The 19310-nt window shown below is 37.9% G+C and overlaps 1 protein-coding gene across 5 annotated transcripts in view; it reads right to left on the bottom strand.

The window, feature by feature from the left end:
* LOC137627624 (E3 ubiquitin-protein ligase TRIM33-like) overlaps positions 1-19310 on the bottom strand; it is a 139475-nt gene that overhangs the window by 34503 nt on the left and 85662 nt on the right. For 3 of the 5 annotated variants that reach the window (XM_068358721.1, XM_068358723.1, XM_068358724.1), the window contains 3 exons: positions 11989-12039; positions 6366-6469; positions 3027-3263 (listed from right to left, as the gene is read on the bottom strand). In XM_068358721.1, the coding sequence (XP_068214822.1) occupies positions 3027-3263; positions 6366-6469; positions 11989-12039 (392 nt within the window). The remainder of the gene's footprint in view (positions 1-3026; positions 3264-6365; positions 6470-11988; positions 12040-19310) is intronic. The other 2 variants (XM_068358722.1, XM_068358725.1) reach the window with 1 other exon arrangement.

Raw genomic sequence — 19310 nt, 5'->3', positions numbered from 1 at the left:
CTGGTGCATGGGAGCCTGAAAGAGGTCTCGGACTAGGCAAGTGACAAGCACGAACAAACGAACCCTCCGCAACACAGCACATGTTTTCTAGCACTCACTTCATTGATATCGTATTTTTCAATAATTTCACATTAGGCATGAATAAAACTGATATCTACCTGAAGCACGCAATTCTCCCTTACATCAAAAGGTTATAATTGCGAAATGAGTCGTATAATGTAAGCACATTAGTACAAAATGAAACACACATGCAAAAATGAAAAATAAAAATATACATATAGATCGAATAAAACGGAAATATATAAAGTTAAAAAGGATCAGTGACTGGGGAGGAGACTAAACTCTAGTTCACTAAAGACTACGTTTTCAATCTCTCACCGTACAGTGCCTTGGGACGAGAATAAAAACTAAAAACGTTTTATCCTTTCTCCCCGTACAGAGACTTGGGACGAGAGTAAAAAACTGAATCGAGAACAACGTTACTCGCTCCCAAACTCCTTACTTGGGACGAGAATAAAGATCGGAACGTTCTCTCTTTCTCTCTCTCTCTTGTCACACACAAGAGAATTGCCCACTCACCCTTCGTCAATAAACAGGTTATTTGACCAAAGGAAAAAAACTGAAAGGACTAAGAAATTGAAAATTAACAAGTTCCTTTAAATTAGTATTTAAAACACTTCAGTTTGAAAGAAGAATGAACAAAACGTCAAAATCGATTTACTCTTTCTGCAAAGTGAAACCGTGATTCTCTCTTTCTCTATCGTAACGATAGAGCGCAAACTGCGTAGCATAAATAAACCAAACGTTAGTTCATCTTTGAAAAAACAGCACGAAGACTATTCAAAGAATATCTTTCTTAAAATATTTTCTAAAAAATATTCATTTCATAACTCTTACAGAGCAAATGATTTAAACTTAACGAAAATAAAAGTTGAATGGGCTCAACGTTGTTTAACTTCGGTTTCCAAGTTAGGACCGCCTACATCTCGGACTAGGGGAGGAATAGGTAAAGGCCGCATATAAACAAAACATAAAATTTATCTTGATGTTTAGTATAAATGGAAAGCTAATCGAAGAGGCCTAATAAAGGCGGGTGAGATATAAAATATATAGAGGAAAATCTATAATTATCAACAATAATTTATAACGTGATAAAATAATTACTAAAAGCCTAAAACACACTTCCGTACACTGAGGGAAGGGTCGGCCATCTTTACTCTATGGAAAAACTAGAGATAAAAAAGCAAGGGCAAAACACTTTTACTCTCCTTTCAAAAGCATTTCTTTTGAAGATAGTATTGAATAATCCAACACGGCGAAAGCAAAAAAAAACCAAAACCAAGTACTTCACCAATTCGGTAGAAAACTCGAGGTCATAAAGCGAGTGGAATCGACTTGTCGATGAAACCGACAGAGAAGAACTGGAGCCATTTACAAGTATATGCGGTATCTGGCCGATAGTCGGCGCTGGTGGGCACACCCGCAACCTTCATGGCGATCGCTCGCGAGTTTTTGGAATCTGTCGAGCCGTCGGAGACGTCAGCTATTATACATTCACCGGCTAAGTTTAATATTTAAAATTATAATTATTTCTTAATTATTTTCAGCTTCATTAATGAATCAGTTTGAAGCTATTCGTTCCAAAGCACGTCCTCCTGCACCGGAACATCTGGGATGATTGGTATTGGAATAAAAGGGACAACGGTCTCAGTAACGGACTAAGACCAGCAATAACTCACCTCGGTCCCCGCTCTGAGCGGGGATAGGGCAAGATTCAGAACACTAGGAGGAACAACTTCTCTTGGAAGAAGAACTGTCCTTCTTATTCTTCCCACTCCCTTCCATGTGGGACGGGCCCCTTGAACACACATTGAGACATCGGCTCCTAGAAGCCAGTGAGCGGAAGCTGGGACCCCCATACTGTGAGCGGATGGGGGCACGTCTACCAGCGGCTGAGCGGAGGCCGCACCCGCAGTCAGTGGGTAGAAGATTGGTTGGCCAACCTGCCCTTATCACCTCCGCTACGTCTGTGAGGGGGTCTCGATCCAGTACCATTAGAGACCTCCTTTGCCACTGTAGTCATCACTGGAGACAAAGAAGTCCCCGAAACACTGGGTACTGTCAAACATGCCGAAGAAGGGTGAGATCCACTACTCTTCCTCGAGAGCAATCTCTACCTCTTCAACTTCTTTTGTTTCTTAGTGGCCATCTTGGGCCACAGAATATCTCACACATATCACTCGGGGAACAAACACGACACCGATGACGTACTCAATGTGAGGATCAACCTCCACGTGTGAAAGGAGGGCTGCACCCAACTTCCCCTCAACACCTGCAGATTCCATACTTAGCGAACACGCAAGGGAACACGAAGTAACACAGGCTCTAACAAAAGGGAAAACGGTCGCAAGAGAAGCTGGCAAGTTGACCTCACATGTCAACGACCAGTAGAATGGCCGTTGACCCGAGTCGTCTTCTTAGTGCATTCTGGGAAAATAAGCGAGGCCAGTGTCGCGCACGTGGAGGGGGGGATTAGGAGGATTAGACCTGATGGTGGGGCAAATTCTTAGTCGTGGGGACTAGCTAGCCCAGGTTCTCCTAAACAATGGTCCGTGGTAAGTCGGTGTTGGAACAAAACACAAGAACATATTATGGTTTATACCAAAATTGCATCATTAAGACCATATTATAAATGAGGAAGGTGCTCAAGAGATGTATGGGCTTATGGATGAAAATTAAACTCCAGTATCAAAGAACCAAGATGGGTTGGGCAAAGGAAAATGGTGCAGTCAGTAAGACTAGGGGTAATGTAAGCAGCAGGATGAAGACAAGTTAGAATTTAAAGTTCAGTAAGGTAATTGAGTTAATATTCTTAACTCTAACTAGAAGACCAGTAAGAAAGACACGGAGAAAGCATGTAAACCTAACACTATGACAGTTTATGCTTAAAGTGCTCAAGAAAATTCAAGTCTTGGGACACCTGTAAGTTGCCTTAAAGTTATTGATAGGTGTAAAACACCACTTACCTCCCTGTCAACAAGTTCCCTGAATGGTTGTGATGCTTCGTAGTTACAATATAATTCCAGCAATATTCGCTGGGCTATTTTTATATCACGCGATGCCAAGCCCATTTTTCTTTTCCCTTTATCACTAGGTTCTAAAAACTGTAAACTGTCCATATCTGTACATAGCATACACTGCCACTTTTCGTTTTCGGTTGGGAACTGAGTTAGAGTTGGAATGTGGCAGTGGACATGGAATACCTGGTAAAGAAAAGAAAATAAATAATTTTAAAATCTTATAATGAAGTAGAAACTAACAGCAGATTCAAAGAAATTAAAGTTCCCGAGAATATAAGCCTTGCTAAATACAGTATAGCCAGGAGTACTAATTAACATTTTACCCACACATTTTATGCATATTTCTTATATGTTTTACTACATAATATTTCCCAGGTAGAGCATGAATATAAAAAAAATTACATGCACAAATATGCTCATGATCATTATTTGTATGTCAGGAAATATCTGGCATTTTGTTTTTTTTTAATAAATTAATAATTAAATGTAAAAATCTATGAAAAACACAGTGATAAAAATTATGATTTACTGTACAGTAAGAAGAGACCATACTGGGTTGCTTACAAGGGTTTATTTAAAAAAGTATATTTATGAAAGGTAAATTTATTTAGAGTTAGAAGTCTTGGAACCAATCAAAAAATGCAACAAGAGGAATGGCTGTTATTAATTTACAATGAATATTCTTCAAGTTCTGGAATGACTTTTGAGAAAAATTGGAATTTTAGCAATATAATTTCTAATTTCTATACTCACTCATTTAGCTACTCCAAAAATTCAGTTTATTGTCATTTACCCCTAAAATTTCCCCCCCAAAAAGCATCCCCATTTTTTTTCATTCTATGTATTTATTTTTTTTAAGACATGCCCCAAGTAAAGTAATGAGACTTATTAGCAGTTAATGGCAAGAAGCGATGTACCAAGGGTTTTTGTTATTTCAGTTTTCAAGTCAAAAGTATTCCCTATTCCTTGACATCACAAGTCAGTGGGTGGGAGTGTGGGCATGTACATGAATATCAAGCTAGTATAGAAATAAAAGAAATCTGTTGCTAAAAGTCCATGAACCTCCCCGATGTTCATACTGCTGACTCCCACACACTGCTGGAGGTGGGACACCAGTGAAGGAAAGAGATACGTTAATAATAGAACTACGATGTTGTATAAAATAACTAAATTTCTAGACATAACCGAACTATATTAATGGAAACAACCCATCTTGAAATACACTAGTCCCAAATTGTTTTTCTACATGCTAAATACTGTGAAAATAAGTAAATTACAAATTAATCAAACTCAAACCAGTTAGCCTATAAGACTACATCGCCAGCAGCCGCTATAGTTCCTAGAGACCAGCAATCTCGATAAGAATATTAAGATCCTTCAAGATAATGTACAGCAAACACCAACATTGTGCAGTACTGAACTGCTATTAAAATTATTTCCAAGAAAACATTCCCGAAGAAATTGGGAAATTTAGGTTTACTCTTGATATCGTAATATCAAGGCTTTTATAAGATTTGGATCTAATTCTTTGTGGGTTCCTCTGACCAAACTTTAAACTAGACGTGACATTGCATTTTTGGCCAGAGGACAATTTGGAATTCTAATCCTACATAGCACATTAGGAACCCTGCCTGTAATCCCCAGGAAGCCTTTGAATACTAAAATCAACATGTATATAATACATGAAAATGGATAGATCTAATTCCAGATGCTTGATTACTAAATTAAGATTTGATCTATATTCCGTAGGCTAAGATTGAAAATTTTCTTCATAAAAGGACAAATTTTTTTTAAAACAAGATTGTCCTAGTCACTGAATAGAAATAACCTACTATTATCTTAAAAAGTTTTTGGAATGAGACTTTTTATGATAATAGAAGCACCCACGTTAACATTTACCCAGCTAATGTTATCCCATGATGTGCTAGTAGCCAAGCATGCAAGGGAACAAAGTGTATTTCTATTGGAAACATGAATGGGGTTCTAGAATGACTTGGAGAAAAATAATATCTAGAAACAAAATCCAAATTCTTCTGGAACTTCTAAACCATTTAGGCACTTTTTTCTATGAAAAAAAAGAGAACCACAATGAATCAATTCAAAACTCATAATTTCTTCCATGTAACTGATAACAAACCACTAAGTAATACTAAGAAATAATAAACAACAAATGAGTGTTGTGAACAGCTAGTCAATGAGTAGAGAAAAAAGATATCCAAAATATTTCATTGGAAAAAAGCCCACAGTGCTTCATTTGGGTATCTTGAAAAGAATACCTCCAAATCTCTCACTCTATCTGGCATATTTTATTGAGGAAGTTATACACAAGTGAACAAAATACTTTATTTCCTCTAAGCTGAAAACACCTCAAAGTTGACAAAGCCACAAAATCTTCATTATCCTAAAACCTTCAGCAAGAATAAATAAAAATGACAGTTTTTAAATACCAGGCAAAACTGCAAAAGAAAATTTGTTGAGGGAACCCAACAAATATGAACAATGCACAAACGATCCGTAACATATGGTTCAGAGCTGGGGGATTTTTAACGTAATGGAAACTTGTTCTATAAGTGAAGTCATACATTTTCAAAACTAATCATCGCTACAAAAGGCAGATTCTGAAAAACACTATCATCAATCAAACTTAGAATATGAATTTAAATAGCCGGATTCTGGGGCCAGTGAACCCATTCAGCACCCAAGTGCAACTGGGGGAAGACCCTGCTGTTACACTGTAAAAGAGGTTGGATAACAAATTGGAAGAAGGAAAGTGGGAACAGAGGTAAGGCATAAGGGTATAAGGTAAGTACAGGAATGCCATGAAGACCCATAAGCAATGAATCCAGTGGATGAGTTGCACTGATGGCATCAAGCCCCAACAGGAATAAAACTATTCATGGTTCATTGGAAATCTGACCTTACAGTCTAATCAATCTTGCAACATAGAAAGAGTTTTAACAATCCACAAACCAGACGCAAGCTGATGATGACTAAAACAGATATGGTGTAGATCTCTTTATAACATGATCAACAAGTTGACTATCTTTAAGCCTTCCAAAGTTGCTATTCCCCATCAGCATACTCTCTAAATACAGTACGCTTTTACCAGTGATTAGGGTTGAAGCACTTTTATCCAAAATATATAGTCTCCTTCCAATGTGATTTCATTCTGTTAACTGAAACCATGACAACACACAGTTTACCCAATATATTCTGACTTTGCTATGTAGTCCTAAATGTAAAATTTAAATCATGGGTTTTCCTTTACTGGACAGATATACACACCTTCGGACAAAAATCACAGCATATCAAGTCCCCACCATCCCAACACACAGCACACCAGTCCTCATTTGGATCGTTAGGATCTTTCTTCCAAGACAAACCTTTACCTGCAGAGGGGAAAAAAATATTAATGCTAATGCACACATTATCAATAAGACAAGAGTTGAGGGTATAATGAGGATAAGATGAAAGGTACAGATCACAAATTTAAAAATAAAAAAGATAAAACTTTTACAGACATCCCCCACCTTGCATAGACATATTGTTCCAAAGAATGCTGGATCTTTTTGAAAACCTTTAACAAAGTTAGTTAGTTACACATCAAAGAGAAAATATTACTGTAATATTCAAAGCAGTCACTGTGTAAAACAACAAACTACAGAACTATGTAACATCATAAACTCAAAATACTGGTCGTCGTATTTATACTTGTGTGGCATTCTTGCATAGTCAACATTTGAGGTATGATCCTTATTTAATGTAAACATTAGCTTTATGAGGAAAGTGAATATAGGCCGACTGCACATAATCACCATCGGAGTATGAATTTTGTTCAAGTTAAGGCAGTTGCTGGGATGTTGAAGGCAACACCAATGTATAGTGACTGTCAATGTTCCACAGCTATTTATAGGTTGCCAGTCTCTCATCAGTAACTATCAGTGGACATTTGAACTGCAGTTCTTTCCTTTTTATTTGTTATGGGAAAACGCATGTGATAACAAAACGTACAGTATGCTGGAAAATATAAATAGAAAACAAGTCCAATTCAAGAATTTAGAATAAAAATTTCCTTATTCCTTTAAATGACATAACACATACAGTAATAATTTCTGGTTCTTCACTTCCTTCATGCTGTTCATAATTTTAAAATTTTTCTTCTTTAACAGTGTAATCCAATAGTAAGGTCTTTTGAATGTGGCTATCAAATCATCCTTATTCTCAAATCTACATCGTTTTGTGTAAGTTTGTAATCTTAAGTATCCTGCCACGGTTCTTTCTGTGCAAGTTAATAATCTCAAGTATTCTTCCAAGGTTCTAAATCATGAATAATGTCTCTAAATTCAATCAAAATCTTTCCCGGATTTGATACCAGTAAATTAGTAGGACTTCAGTGAAGGTTGTACATAGATAGTAGGCCTTGAGAAGTCAGATGGTTCCCTTAAACATCAATTGCAGTCAGGATATAAGGTTATACTGTATCACATTGCATTAATCTGTATGTCACCCTTTCGTATGGTGCATAGCTTGTAAGCTACCCTTATTAGGGTGCAGCTCCACTGTTTTGTGGAAGTATATTTACTCAAGAGTTTAAGGGGCCTCCTCCTGCAAAAAGAAAAAAAATCCAAATTTATTACAAATGGAGCCATAGCAGTTCCACTCAGTGTTCCTTTACCTTGCCACTGATAAACAGCCAAAGCAAAAACAAGCTCTATAGATTTTTCACTGTCCATACTTAATGTCTCACAGAGTGGTGAGTATTGGTTTAGGAAAAAATGCATTTGCTAAAGCAACCAAGTTGACATAATACATGAGTAGTGATACTTGACAAACCCATTCATTCATTCAGAGGCCCTTATCAATGACTTTCTCCACTCCTAAAAGTATCAATTTGAAGCCTCAGTCTCTCTGCAGTGTTCCTTAAGCCTAAACTTTATGAAACCCCACAAAAATTTTAAATAAATTAAGACAACACATCTGACTTGAATATTTGTGTGCTGTTGGGAAATTTTCTGCCAATGTTGAAAAGGATGGATTTGCCTTCCATGAATTGTTTCCCTGCATAAGGGCATTTCCCTTTAGGAGCTGATCTTCTCTCCTAAGGAATATTTCGTTCTTACTCTAGTTTATTCAGAATCTAAACAATGGTGTTCACAACAGATGGTACAAACAAGTTCAAAAGCTTTGCAAAACTGCTCAACCATTTTTACCTTGATTTCCCATGTAATGCAGGTTTATGGAGGTTCCTTTATACCTAATTGGATATTCTCAAGGCCATTATAACATGAATTCATGCACACAGAGGATAGAAAGATTGCAAATATGCCTTAAAAATATATAATGCATTCACAGCCTCAACCAAGGCAGTTGAGGGACACTTATAGAGGAGTAGTAGGTTACTCAAATTACAATATAATGAGTTTTCCACAGTATGTAATCCATCTTGCTCTTTATCATTCCATAGATTTTTTGCTTCAAAAATTTTCAAACCTAAGGCTATGCATAAAAATCTATTGAAGTCAGGATCTGTCTGTATTTCAATACTTTGCAACTAATGTTTACAACTGGCTTGCAGAACAATTTCAAATACAATGCAATGCGCATATTATAATTGCAGAGTCATTAACACTGACTTCCAACCATGCAGTAATGAACAAATGCTTCAGTTCTACACAATACTCCCTTTACAAGAGGTGATTCCTCAGCCTTATAATCTGCATCCATCTTATCACCACCAAAATACATTTCCATCAGAAAAGAGAAAATACAAGGACTGATGTTTTCTATGAAACTACAACACAAACTTAACACGGCTTAAGAATACAGTGCTACAATAACAGGCTTGATAAAATTATTTGTTCACTAGAAGAATATTTAAATAGATTGTAGAAAACCATCAGAATTACAGTACACTAAATCCCAACTTTTACGTACAGTATAGCAAGAAATTGTCAATTGCCAATGCATACACTTTTCTGTAATTACATCTACAGTACTCTGAAATACTTAGTTCTTTAAGAAATTACTACCGAAATTAAATATTGAGGGGCAATATTTTAATCCACATGTCAGTTGAGAAGTTCATACTTTACAGCAGAAAAAAAACTTCCAGGGAATACAGTAATACCTTGAGATACGAGTTTAATGCATTCCGGGACCAAGCTCGTGAGTCAATTTGCTCGTATTGCAGATGAATTTTTCCCCATATAAAATGAATAAAAAAAAATTAATCCCTTCCCACCCTCTGAAAAAAACCCTAAAAACAGTATATTACAGTGGAAAAAACATGTTTTTAATTGTTCTAATTAACATTCTACACTCACAAAATAACAAATACCTATGAACTGGTAATGATGCTCAATAAAATGTAACATTATTATGGAGTTCTTACTTTCGAGACACACGGTAGCGGCTAACGGCGGTGTGTGCGGAGGAGGAGGAGGGAGAGAGGACGGGGAGGAAAGAGAATTGACGGCAACACGTTCGGTACACACCACTTTTGTAACACTAGGTAACATATTCTCAACTTTACATCGAACTTAACTGAAATGAGCAACTCTAAATTTAACTTAAATGAAATTAGCTTACTGTAAACACTTACAAATAAAATGTTAAGCTTACATTACACTAAACTTAATTCTAATAATGTCTTCAATTTCATTTTTTTACATTTCTTCTTCCGGCTTGGCCCTTTTTGCCTCACTTTCACCTTCACTTTTTGACGACATTTTTAAAAGGAACCTATCTAGGGATGTTTGCTTTTGTCTCCCCTTCAAAATGTTGCAAAAATGACGCACGCAAAGTGTCGTCACAATAGGCTGACGCACGACCACTCCCCAACATGTCCAGGTGCCTCTTTTCCATAAAATTAGAAAACTCCTGCCACTTCGCTAACATGTCTTTGATTTCTGTCGTAGAAAGGCGGCCCTTGTCTTCCACCTCCTCCTCGCTACTGAGCTCCTGCAACACCTCCGAATGTTGCATCTCCTGGAGCTCTATCAATTCCTGTGTCGTGAGCTCTTCCTGATGCTCCTCAACAAGGTCGTTCACGTCTGCCTCGTCTACCTCCAACCCCATGGACTTTCCAAGAGACATGATTTCATACATCACAATAGGTTTGGGGTCATCAGGGTCTGTCATATCGAACCCTTCAAAGCCCCTCTCTGCAATGGAAGCTGGCCACAATTTCTTCCATGCTGAATTAAGAGTTCTTCTTGTGACACCCTGCCACGCATCGTCAATTTTTAAGCAATGGACGATATTGAAATGTTCCTTTCAAAATTCACGAAAGGCGAGATTGATGTTGTGTGACATCGAAGCAGTTCTTGAATAAATGCTTCGTGTACAGTTTTTTGAAGTTGGAAATAACTTGTTGGTCCATGGGCTGGAGGAGTGGCGTGAGGTTGGTCGGGAGATAAAGGACCTTGATGAACCTGAACTCATCAAGAATGTCCTCTTCGAGACCAGGAGAGTGATCAGGGGCACTGTCGAGGACCAGAAGACATTTGATTGGCAGGTTTTTTTCGGCTAAATATTTTTTGACTGCCAGACAAAAGCACAGATTAACCCATTCTGTAAAGAAATGCTGCATAGCCCAAGCCTTAGCAATAGCGCGCCACATCACTTGCAGTTTTTCTTTCAAGATCCTTTGGCTCTTGAAAGCACGTGGGTTTTCCGAGGGGTACACCAGCAGCGGCTTAACCTTACAATCACCGCTGGCATTGGCACACAAGGCTAGAGTTAACCGGTCCTTCATGGGTTTATGGCCCAGTAGTCTCTTCTCTGCCGTGATGAATATCCTCTTGGGCATCTTCTTCCAGAAAAGGCCAGTTTCATCACAGTTGAAGACTTGTTGGGGGATGAAGCCATGTCGGGCAAAAACCGAGGCAAAGGTTGTGACGAAGTCTGCATCGGCTTTCGAGTCGGAACTTGCTGCTTCCCCATGCCTCACAACCAAGTGTATCCCAGTCTGTTTTTTAAAGTTATCCAACCAGCCACAGCTGGCTTTGAAGGTTTCCGCTGGCATCGAAGTCCCCCCTCTCTCGGATGCTTGCTTCCTTTTCAAGTCATCATAGATTCTGCTGGCCTTTTCACATGTGATCCTCTCGGTCACACTATCTCCCGCCAACTGTTTCTCCTTTATCCATAATAAAAGAAGCCTCTCTATCTCGTCGTGAATATCTCTGCACAGCTTGGAAAGGATGGTTACTCCTTTGGAAGGCTTGGTGCTCTTTATAGCACCCTTCTGCTCAGTCACTCTTACGCCACTCTCATGTTTTTTTTATTATTTCATGCTTCATCTCCATTGTCATCATACGCTTTTTCTTTTCATTACCCTTGATTGCACTTGCTTGCCTTGGACCCATTGTCTACTCACTTAATTCTGCACTGATTAACACAAAAACATGTAAAAAAACAAAACACTACGGCTGATGCTCAGAGATAAACTTTACGCGACAGAGATCCGACGGGAAAGACCAAGCGGTGCTGTCCTGGTGAGAAGCCTCTCGCACACTCGGCCACCTAGCGGCCGCACAGGGAACTACCTCGTACCTTAAATTTTTTCTGGTATCTCAAGATAAAAATTTTCTCGGAACTCTCCTCGTATCTCAAATTTCTCGTTTGTTGGGACACTCGTATCTCAAGGTATTACTGTACTGATAAAAGTAATTTCCTCTGTTACAAGAAAACAAAGAATGACATTCAAAAAATTCAGGAAAATTTTTAGATTTTTTTTTTTATGATGCACACCAAGTGTAACTTTTTCAATGAGAAGCTTAGAATTCTATTCAGCTCACCACCGTGCAACAAAGCAGTGCTTTCATTAACTAGCATCAACAATAACAAGGGACTAGTGCAATTTGCATCAGCAGCAAATATATTTCTTCTTACCAAACTCAAAACTTACCTAAAGAATTGTCAGCATCTTCAGAGTCCATATCATTGCCACTTGTTACCTCTGGCAAATAAAAACAGCAAAACCATATAATAAATAAAAAAACTTATGATACATTAATGTTTGAAAGAAACCAAATAAAAAGATGTTAAAAAGAATATAAATGAGTAAAGAAAAAAAAATTAAATGTTATTATTAGTGGTAAAAGGTAATAAAACAAAATGAACTACTAGCAAAAACCTGGTACATGTATAGTATTACATATTCTAACACCAATACCATATACAATATAAAAAAGGAAACTGAAATCAAATTTAAAGCCAAAAAGATTGGGGAGAGAGAGAGAGAGAGAGAGAGAGAGAGAGAGAGAGAGAGAGAGAGAGAGAGAGAGAGAGAGAGAGAATGGGCAAAATTTTCACAATTCAAATTGACTTATCGTACCTCAGAGATAAACCCTTCCCTTACGATTATTATGAGTACAGGCCATCTTAAGCCGCATCTATTACATTACTAACTGCCCTTTAACTCTTATACGAAAACCAGGATTCTTTTGAATAGTGCTTTAGTGAAAACCTTTTTGGGACATCACTGAGCTCCTGCCAAAACTCATCCAGAAAATGTCTACAAAAATTAAGGGGAGTAGCTGCGCTTTCATCATGAATCTAAGACTTCTACTCTTTCGGCTGATGTAAATCTAATTCTCTGTGAGCTTCGGTTACTCATCTCTTGATAAGAGCAGACATAGCAATCTTGGAGATGATGATGCCATTAAATTCACTCCCAGAGAACATATAAGGAAACTTTTCCATAATGTTTTCAGTCAATGACACCTACCCTCTGACATACCACTATCGTTTTTCTCCAAAGATGGAACATGGAAAAATTGAAGAAGACTTTTAATCTTGATATCATTTAGCCCAAAAGGTAGGTAAAGAGACAAAAGCATTTTATCAACACCAAACACTAAACTAGTGGAATGAGCTTAAAATTTTAGCTGAAGCCAACGGTAACAGAAAAAGGTTCTTGGTCTTGAATGTTCAAAATGAGGACTTTTTATGCTGTAAGAATTCATTGAAACAGATTTGATAACTGGATGTTTCTCACTTGCAAAGGACCCGAAAACATTCGCGGTACCTACATAATGGCTGAATCTAATACAAGATGCCTGAGCATATTATTAAGCATGGACCTACAGCCCTTATTAGATGAAATAGACAATTTCCTTCATAAAACAAGCAAATAAAAAAGTTATATTATTTTAACCCTTTTACTCCCAGGCTATTTAGAACGTTCCAACCTTTAACCCCCAGGCATTTTATTTTTTTCAAGCACATTTTGCAATATATATTTTTTAAATTGCTCTAACAGCCTTAGTTTTTGTCATAGAGAGGTCAGGTTGGTCTCATTCTTTTGGAAAATGCCTGAAGTTTCTCATAAAGTTATCAATAATATGCAAAAAAAAATTTAAATAGCAGTTTTTTGCAAGGACGTACCAGTACATCCATGGGGGTAAAGGGATGAATTTTGTGAAATGTACCAGTACATCCTGTGGGGGTAAAAGGGTTAACTAAATTTAGTTCTATTCGCCAAAATATTACTGGACCTACACTAATCATTATACATATCCCACTGTCTCTGATACAAATTATTGGTAGACTGCCTTTTGGAACCTAACATAGAAAATCTAAGAAACTTTAGAATTTTTTTCCTCAAAATATGGTGGTTCATCTCCATGCGGTTAGATATAGATAACACTTGGGGGTTTAGGTAATCTCAACTCAAAATCCGTTGACCAAGGAGATGGGTCCTTAAAGATATCTTTCGATATTCTGACAACACAGGCCATAGATTGGTAAACCATTCTCTCTGAAGTCAAAAATAAACACCAGTCATTCTGCTGATTAAAGATACCCAGAACATGCTCATCACCAACCACTTCATTGAGAATGGAGAAAAAGCATATAGGACCAGACTCGACCAATCTTGTAACTGGGCATCCTCATTCAATGCCAGAGGATTGGAAGCAGGAGAGCAAAACATCTACATCATCTTGTTGAATGAAGTTGCAAACATGTCCACATTGGGTCTTCCTCACAACATCCAAATCTTTTAACACACTAAAGGATGCAAACCACTCGTTTGGCATAACTTGCTGCTTCCTGTTTAATTAATTTATTAAATTTCCCTGGAATAAACAGATGGAAGAATTTTCAAATCTATACAAGACTAAGTCAATCTGCAACAAGAACAAGGTCTCTGACCAGGCGACTCCTGCTTTCGAATGTGTGCCAGTGATACGCAATTCCCTACCAAGAGAGACTACCGAGCCTGGAAGGTCCGGAGTACAGATAAAAGAACCATGCAATTTATTATGTGTTATGTAGAATTCTTCTTCAACCACCATTCTGACAGGTTTAGATAATCCATGGTTGTGCCCCACCCTTTCAGGGAAGTATCCATGAAAAGGCATGTCCAAAACCTCCATATCAAACCACGCACCAATCCAAAGGACGAGGATTTTCCCACCATTTTACCAGTTCTGGCTGGTTCTGATCATCAGAGCACAAACTGTATTCACATTGGGGGTACAGTTCTTCATCTTCATCACCAGACCCATTGCAACTAAGTTCTTGAGAGATGCCATTGTCCTTCTTTCATATACAACCCAACAGCAATTTCATCTGTTTGAAGTTCTCCAAGAATTGTAGGAAGAATTGAATACCCTTTTCTGACAGAAAAGGAACTGTTATAATCATCTTCAAATAAAGTATCTAAATGGAATTTTTTTGGTATTGGCTATGACTCAAATCTCCTCAATAACCTGAGCAACCATACCTGATGGACCCAAATTTTATCTATACAGGAGTTCAAAATTACCTCATCACCTAGGTATAGTAAAACTCTGATGCCCAGAAATCTCAACCATTTAAAGGTTGGAGCCAGCACCCTCGTGAATACCTAGGAGGCAGTTCAGTCGAAAAGCCCGATACAGTATTTGAATACTTATACTTTCAATCATTCCACATACACTGTTTCCTTCCATCATGATGAATAAGAATATAAAAATAAGATTCTGTATAATCCATCAAAAACATACAATTCACTTTTCTTACTGCCTCCAGAAATGTAGAGGGAGTTTCCTTCAAAAATCTATTTATAATCAAGATACCTAAAACGGGCTTCCAACCCACTGATGCCTTGGGCACTAGGAATACCCTATCATAAAACAATGGGGAGGGATATAAGACTTTCTTCTCTAGAAAATTTTGCAATCTAATCTCTAATTTCAAAATATGGGATTTGGACAATTTATTCAAGTACTGTATCTTTGAAAAGGGATGTACTTCTTAAACAGAAGAATTCAATATCCCTCTTTTACTACAGAGAGTAACTACGATTCAGGATACTAGTTCTCTTAAACCTGCTTCAAGTGGGAAAGACTTTCCCCAACAAGGATTCCTTTGGAAATGACCGTCTAAGAGTTTTCCTATAACACTGCAAATCCTGAAAATCTCTCACAGTTCCATTTTTCCCTGGAGACATAGAGGAAAAGTCTTGGGAAGAAACAGTGACAGAATGGTAGGGAGAAAAGACAGGACTTAGTAAGACTGACGTCAAAGCACATTTACACTTCTGAAACTGTTCTAACCATACAGTACAGAAACATAATTGTTCCCAACACTTCACATAAATTAACAAATACTGTACTAAAATAGCCACTAAAGTACCACACAGAACTAAAGATTTTAAGTAACCTTAAATTATGGTCCTGGGGACCCACAAACTTTTCTTCAATGTGTTGACAGAACCCTTACCACTGAATCTGAGAGCGAATTTCAACTAAATTCCCTGAGCAATTAACCATAAACATCTCTGGTTACCTCATTCATTAATTAATTCTTCCACAAGAGATAAAGTTTTAATAACACATTGATAGAAGCAATATGCTGGGCTAGTATCACTGCCTCTGCCCAAAAACATGTTACCCTTCTCAGATTGCAAGAACCTAACAAATTTAGTAAAAAGTTCAAGAAGCTCACCATTACCAACCCCTAACAGCTCAGTGATAGTCTGAGCAATATCATCATCATACCAATACCCCTTTGTCTGGATTTTCTCATGAACTAATAGGACACTTTTTTCCTTTAATTTCAGAATCCTTTAAGTGAACTTGGTCAGCTATAAGCTGAACATAATGTTCCGTAAGAGGAAATGCTAAGTTACTAAATGACACCAATTGTCGAAATCACAATTCTACTATCAAAATGTAAAATATAGGAAATGCATATTTTTATTATCTAGCAATAATCCTTTTGAACATTTAAACAAATGCACAATAAAGCCCAAAGACATCCCCTGGTAAACTCAAGCTAAAAACCTCCTATATAGGAAAAATACTGGATTAACAAAACTGAACTACTATCGACTATAAAAACTAGTACAGTATTGACAAGAAGACAACGGTCACTATTAGGCTTTCTCGAGCGCTCTTAGTGCCATACACGGCATTATAAACTCAAAACTCCACTACTAGGGAGAGGATATTAGTGAAAGGAAAAGGGAAATTTTAGATTACAGTATTTTAGAATAGAAATTGACATTTAACTAACTTCGGGAAGGAAGGTGAAATTCATAGAAATAATACTAGAAATATCTATATCTACATTCCCTAGAGCGCTCTCTCACACACAAATACTAAAGATTACGTTGATACAAAATTTTGAGGTAAAAGTTATGGAATTTAATTGTGCTTTGTTTCTCATACGTTCGACGTTTTATTTTTTAGACTGCAACATTTGGTAAGAAAAAACTAACTTAGAATTGTTAAGAAAATTTTATCTTAATTCATCTATATAAAATGACGAGGGGGCTGGGAACCCCCTCTCCTGTATAAAAAATCCTGTGAGACAGCAACAAAGAGATGGAGCTGGGGGGAGAGTGACTGCTCCCCGCACTCTAGTTTTGGGGTGTTTGAATGTGCGTGGATGTAGTACGATAGAGAGTAAAAGATGTGAGATTGGAAGTATGTTTAGAAGTAGAAGGATGGATGTATTGGCCTTGTGTGAGACAAAGATGAAAGGAAAGGGTGAAGTGATGTTTGGTGAAATGTCTGGTAGAGTGTCTGGGATTGAAAGGGGAAGAGCGAGAGAGGGTGTGGCTTTATTGCTGAGTGAATGAATGACAAGTAAAGTAGTGGAATGGAAGGAGATATCATCTAGGTTAATGTGGGTAAGGGTTAGGTTGGGTAGGGAATTTTGGGCGTTTGTCAGTGCGTATGGGCCAGGTAGTGAGAAAAGTGAAGAAGAGCGGAATGAGTTCTGGAGTGAATTAACTAGGTGTGTAGAAGGACTGGGTAGAAGGAATTATGTAGTTGTTATGGGTGACTTAAATGCTAGAGTGGGCGCTGGAGAGGTAGAAGGTGTCATTGGGAAGTATGGCGTACCAGGTGAAAATGAGAGTGGTGAGAGACTGGTAGATATGTGTGTTGAACAAGAGATGGTAATAAGTGCTAGCTTTTTTAAAAAGAAAGATAAAAATAAGTATACATGGGTAAGAGTGGCAAATGGAAGAGTAGTAGAAAGGGCATTAATGGATTATGTGTTGATAACTAAAAGAATGTTTGGAAGATTGAAAGACGTGCACGTGTTTAGGGGTATGGCTAACGGTATGTCTGATCATTTTTTGGTGGAAGGAAAATTAGTTGTAGCAAAAGAGTGGGGGAATAGAGTAGGTGGATGTAAAAGGGAGCTAGTGAGGGTTGAAGAGCTAATAAAATCGGGGGTAAAAAGTAAATATCAGGAAAGGTTGAAAATGGCATATGACGAGGTGAGAGTAAGAGAAACTGGTAATTTAGAGGAGGAGTGGAAGTTAGCAAAAGAAAATTTTGTTGGGATTGCAAGTGATGTATGTGGCAAGAAGGTTGTTGGAGGCACCATGAGAAAGGGCAGTGAATGGTGGAATGAAGGAGTGAAGGTAAAAGTGGAAGAGAAAAAGAGGGCTTTTGAAGAATGGCTGCAGAGTAATAGTATAGAGAAGTATGAAAAATATAGAGAGCAAAAGGTGGAAGTAAAGCGCAAGGTACGTGAGGCAAAGAGGGCAGCTGACCTGAGGTGGGGTCAGGGACTGGGTCAGTCATATGAAGAGAATAAGAAGAAGTTTTGGAAAGAAGTGAAGAGAGTAAGGAGGGCCGGCGCAAGAATTGAAGAGACAGTGAAAGATGGAAATGGAAGGTTGTTAAAAGGAGAGGAGGCAAGGAAAAGGTGGGCGGAATATTTTGAAAGTTTGCTGAATGTTGAGGATGATAGGGAGGCAGATATAATTGCTGTTCCAGGTGTTGAGGTGCCAGTGATGGGAGATGAGAATGAGAGAGAGATTACAATAGAGGAAGTGAGGAGAGCACTAGATGAAACGAGAGTAGGAAAAGCATCTGGTATGGATGGTGTGAAAGCTGAGATGTTGAAGGAAGGGGGTGTGACTGTACTTGAATGGTTGGTGAGATTGTTTAATATGTGTTTTGTGTTGTCAATGGTACCAGTAGATTGGGTCTGTGCATGTATTGTACCACTATATAAGGGTAAGGGAGATGTGCATGAGTGTTGTAATTATTATTATTATTATTATTATTATTATTAAATGCTAAGCTACAACCCTAGTTGGAAAAGCAGGATGCTATAAGCCCAGGGGCCCCAACAGGGAAAATAGCTCAGTGAGGAAAGGAAACATGGAAAAATAAAATATTTTAAGAATAGTAACTACATTTAAATAAATATTTCCTATATAAACAATAAAAACTTCAACAAAACAAGAGAAAGAGAAACTAGATACAACAGTGTGCCTGAGTGTACCCTCAAGCAAGAGAACTCTAACCCAAGACAGTGGAAGGCCATGGTACAGAGGCTATAGCACTACCCAAGACTAGAGAACAATGGTTTTATTTTGGAGTGTCCTTCTCCTAGAAGAGCTGCTTACCATAGCTAAAGAGTCTCTTCTACCCTTACCAAGAGGAAAGTAGCCACTGAACAATTACATTGCCGTAGTTAACCCCTGGGGTGAAGAAGAATTGTTTAGTAATCTCAGTGTTGTCAGGTGTATGAGGACAGAGGAGAATCTGTAATGAATAGGCCAGACTATTCGATGTCTGTGTAGGCAAAGGGAAAGAACCGTAACCAGAGAGAAGGATCCAATATGGTACTGTCTGGCCAGTCAAAGGACCCCCTAACTCTCTAGCGGTAGTATCTCAACGAGGTATTAGTTTGTTGAGTGTAGTTGGAAAAGTGTATGGTAGAGTACTGATTAATAGGATTAAGGATAAAACAGAGAATGCAATCTTGGAA

Source organism: Palaemon carinicauda, chromosome 35, assembly GCF_036898095.1.
Source record: "Palaemon carinicauda isolate YSFRI2023 chromosome 35, ASM3689809v2, whole genome shotgun sequence".
Taxonomy (NCBI): Eukaryota; Metazoa; Arthropoda; class Malacostraca; order Decapoda; family Palaemonidae; genus Palaemon; species Palaemon carinicauda.
Note: the sequence above shows the minus strand (reverse complement) of the source record. Positions and strands in the feature narration are given on the sequence as shown.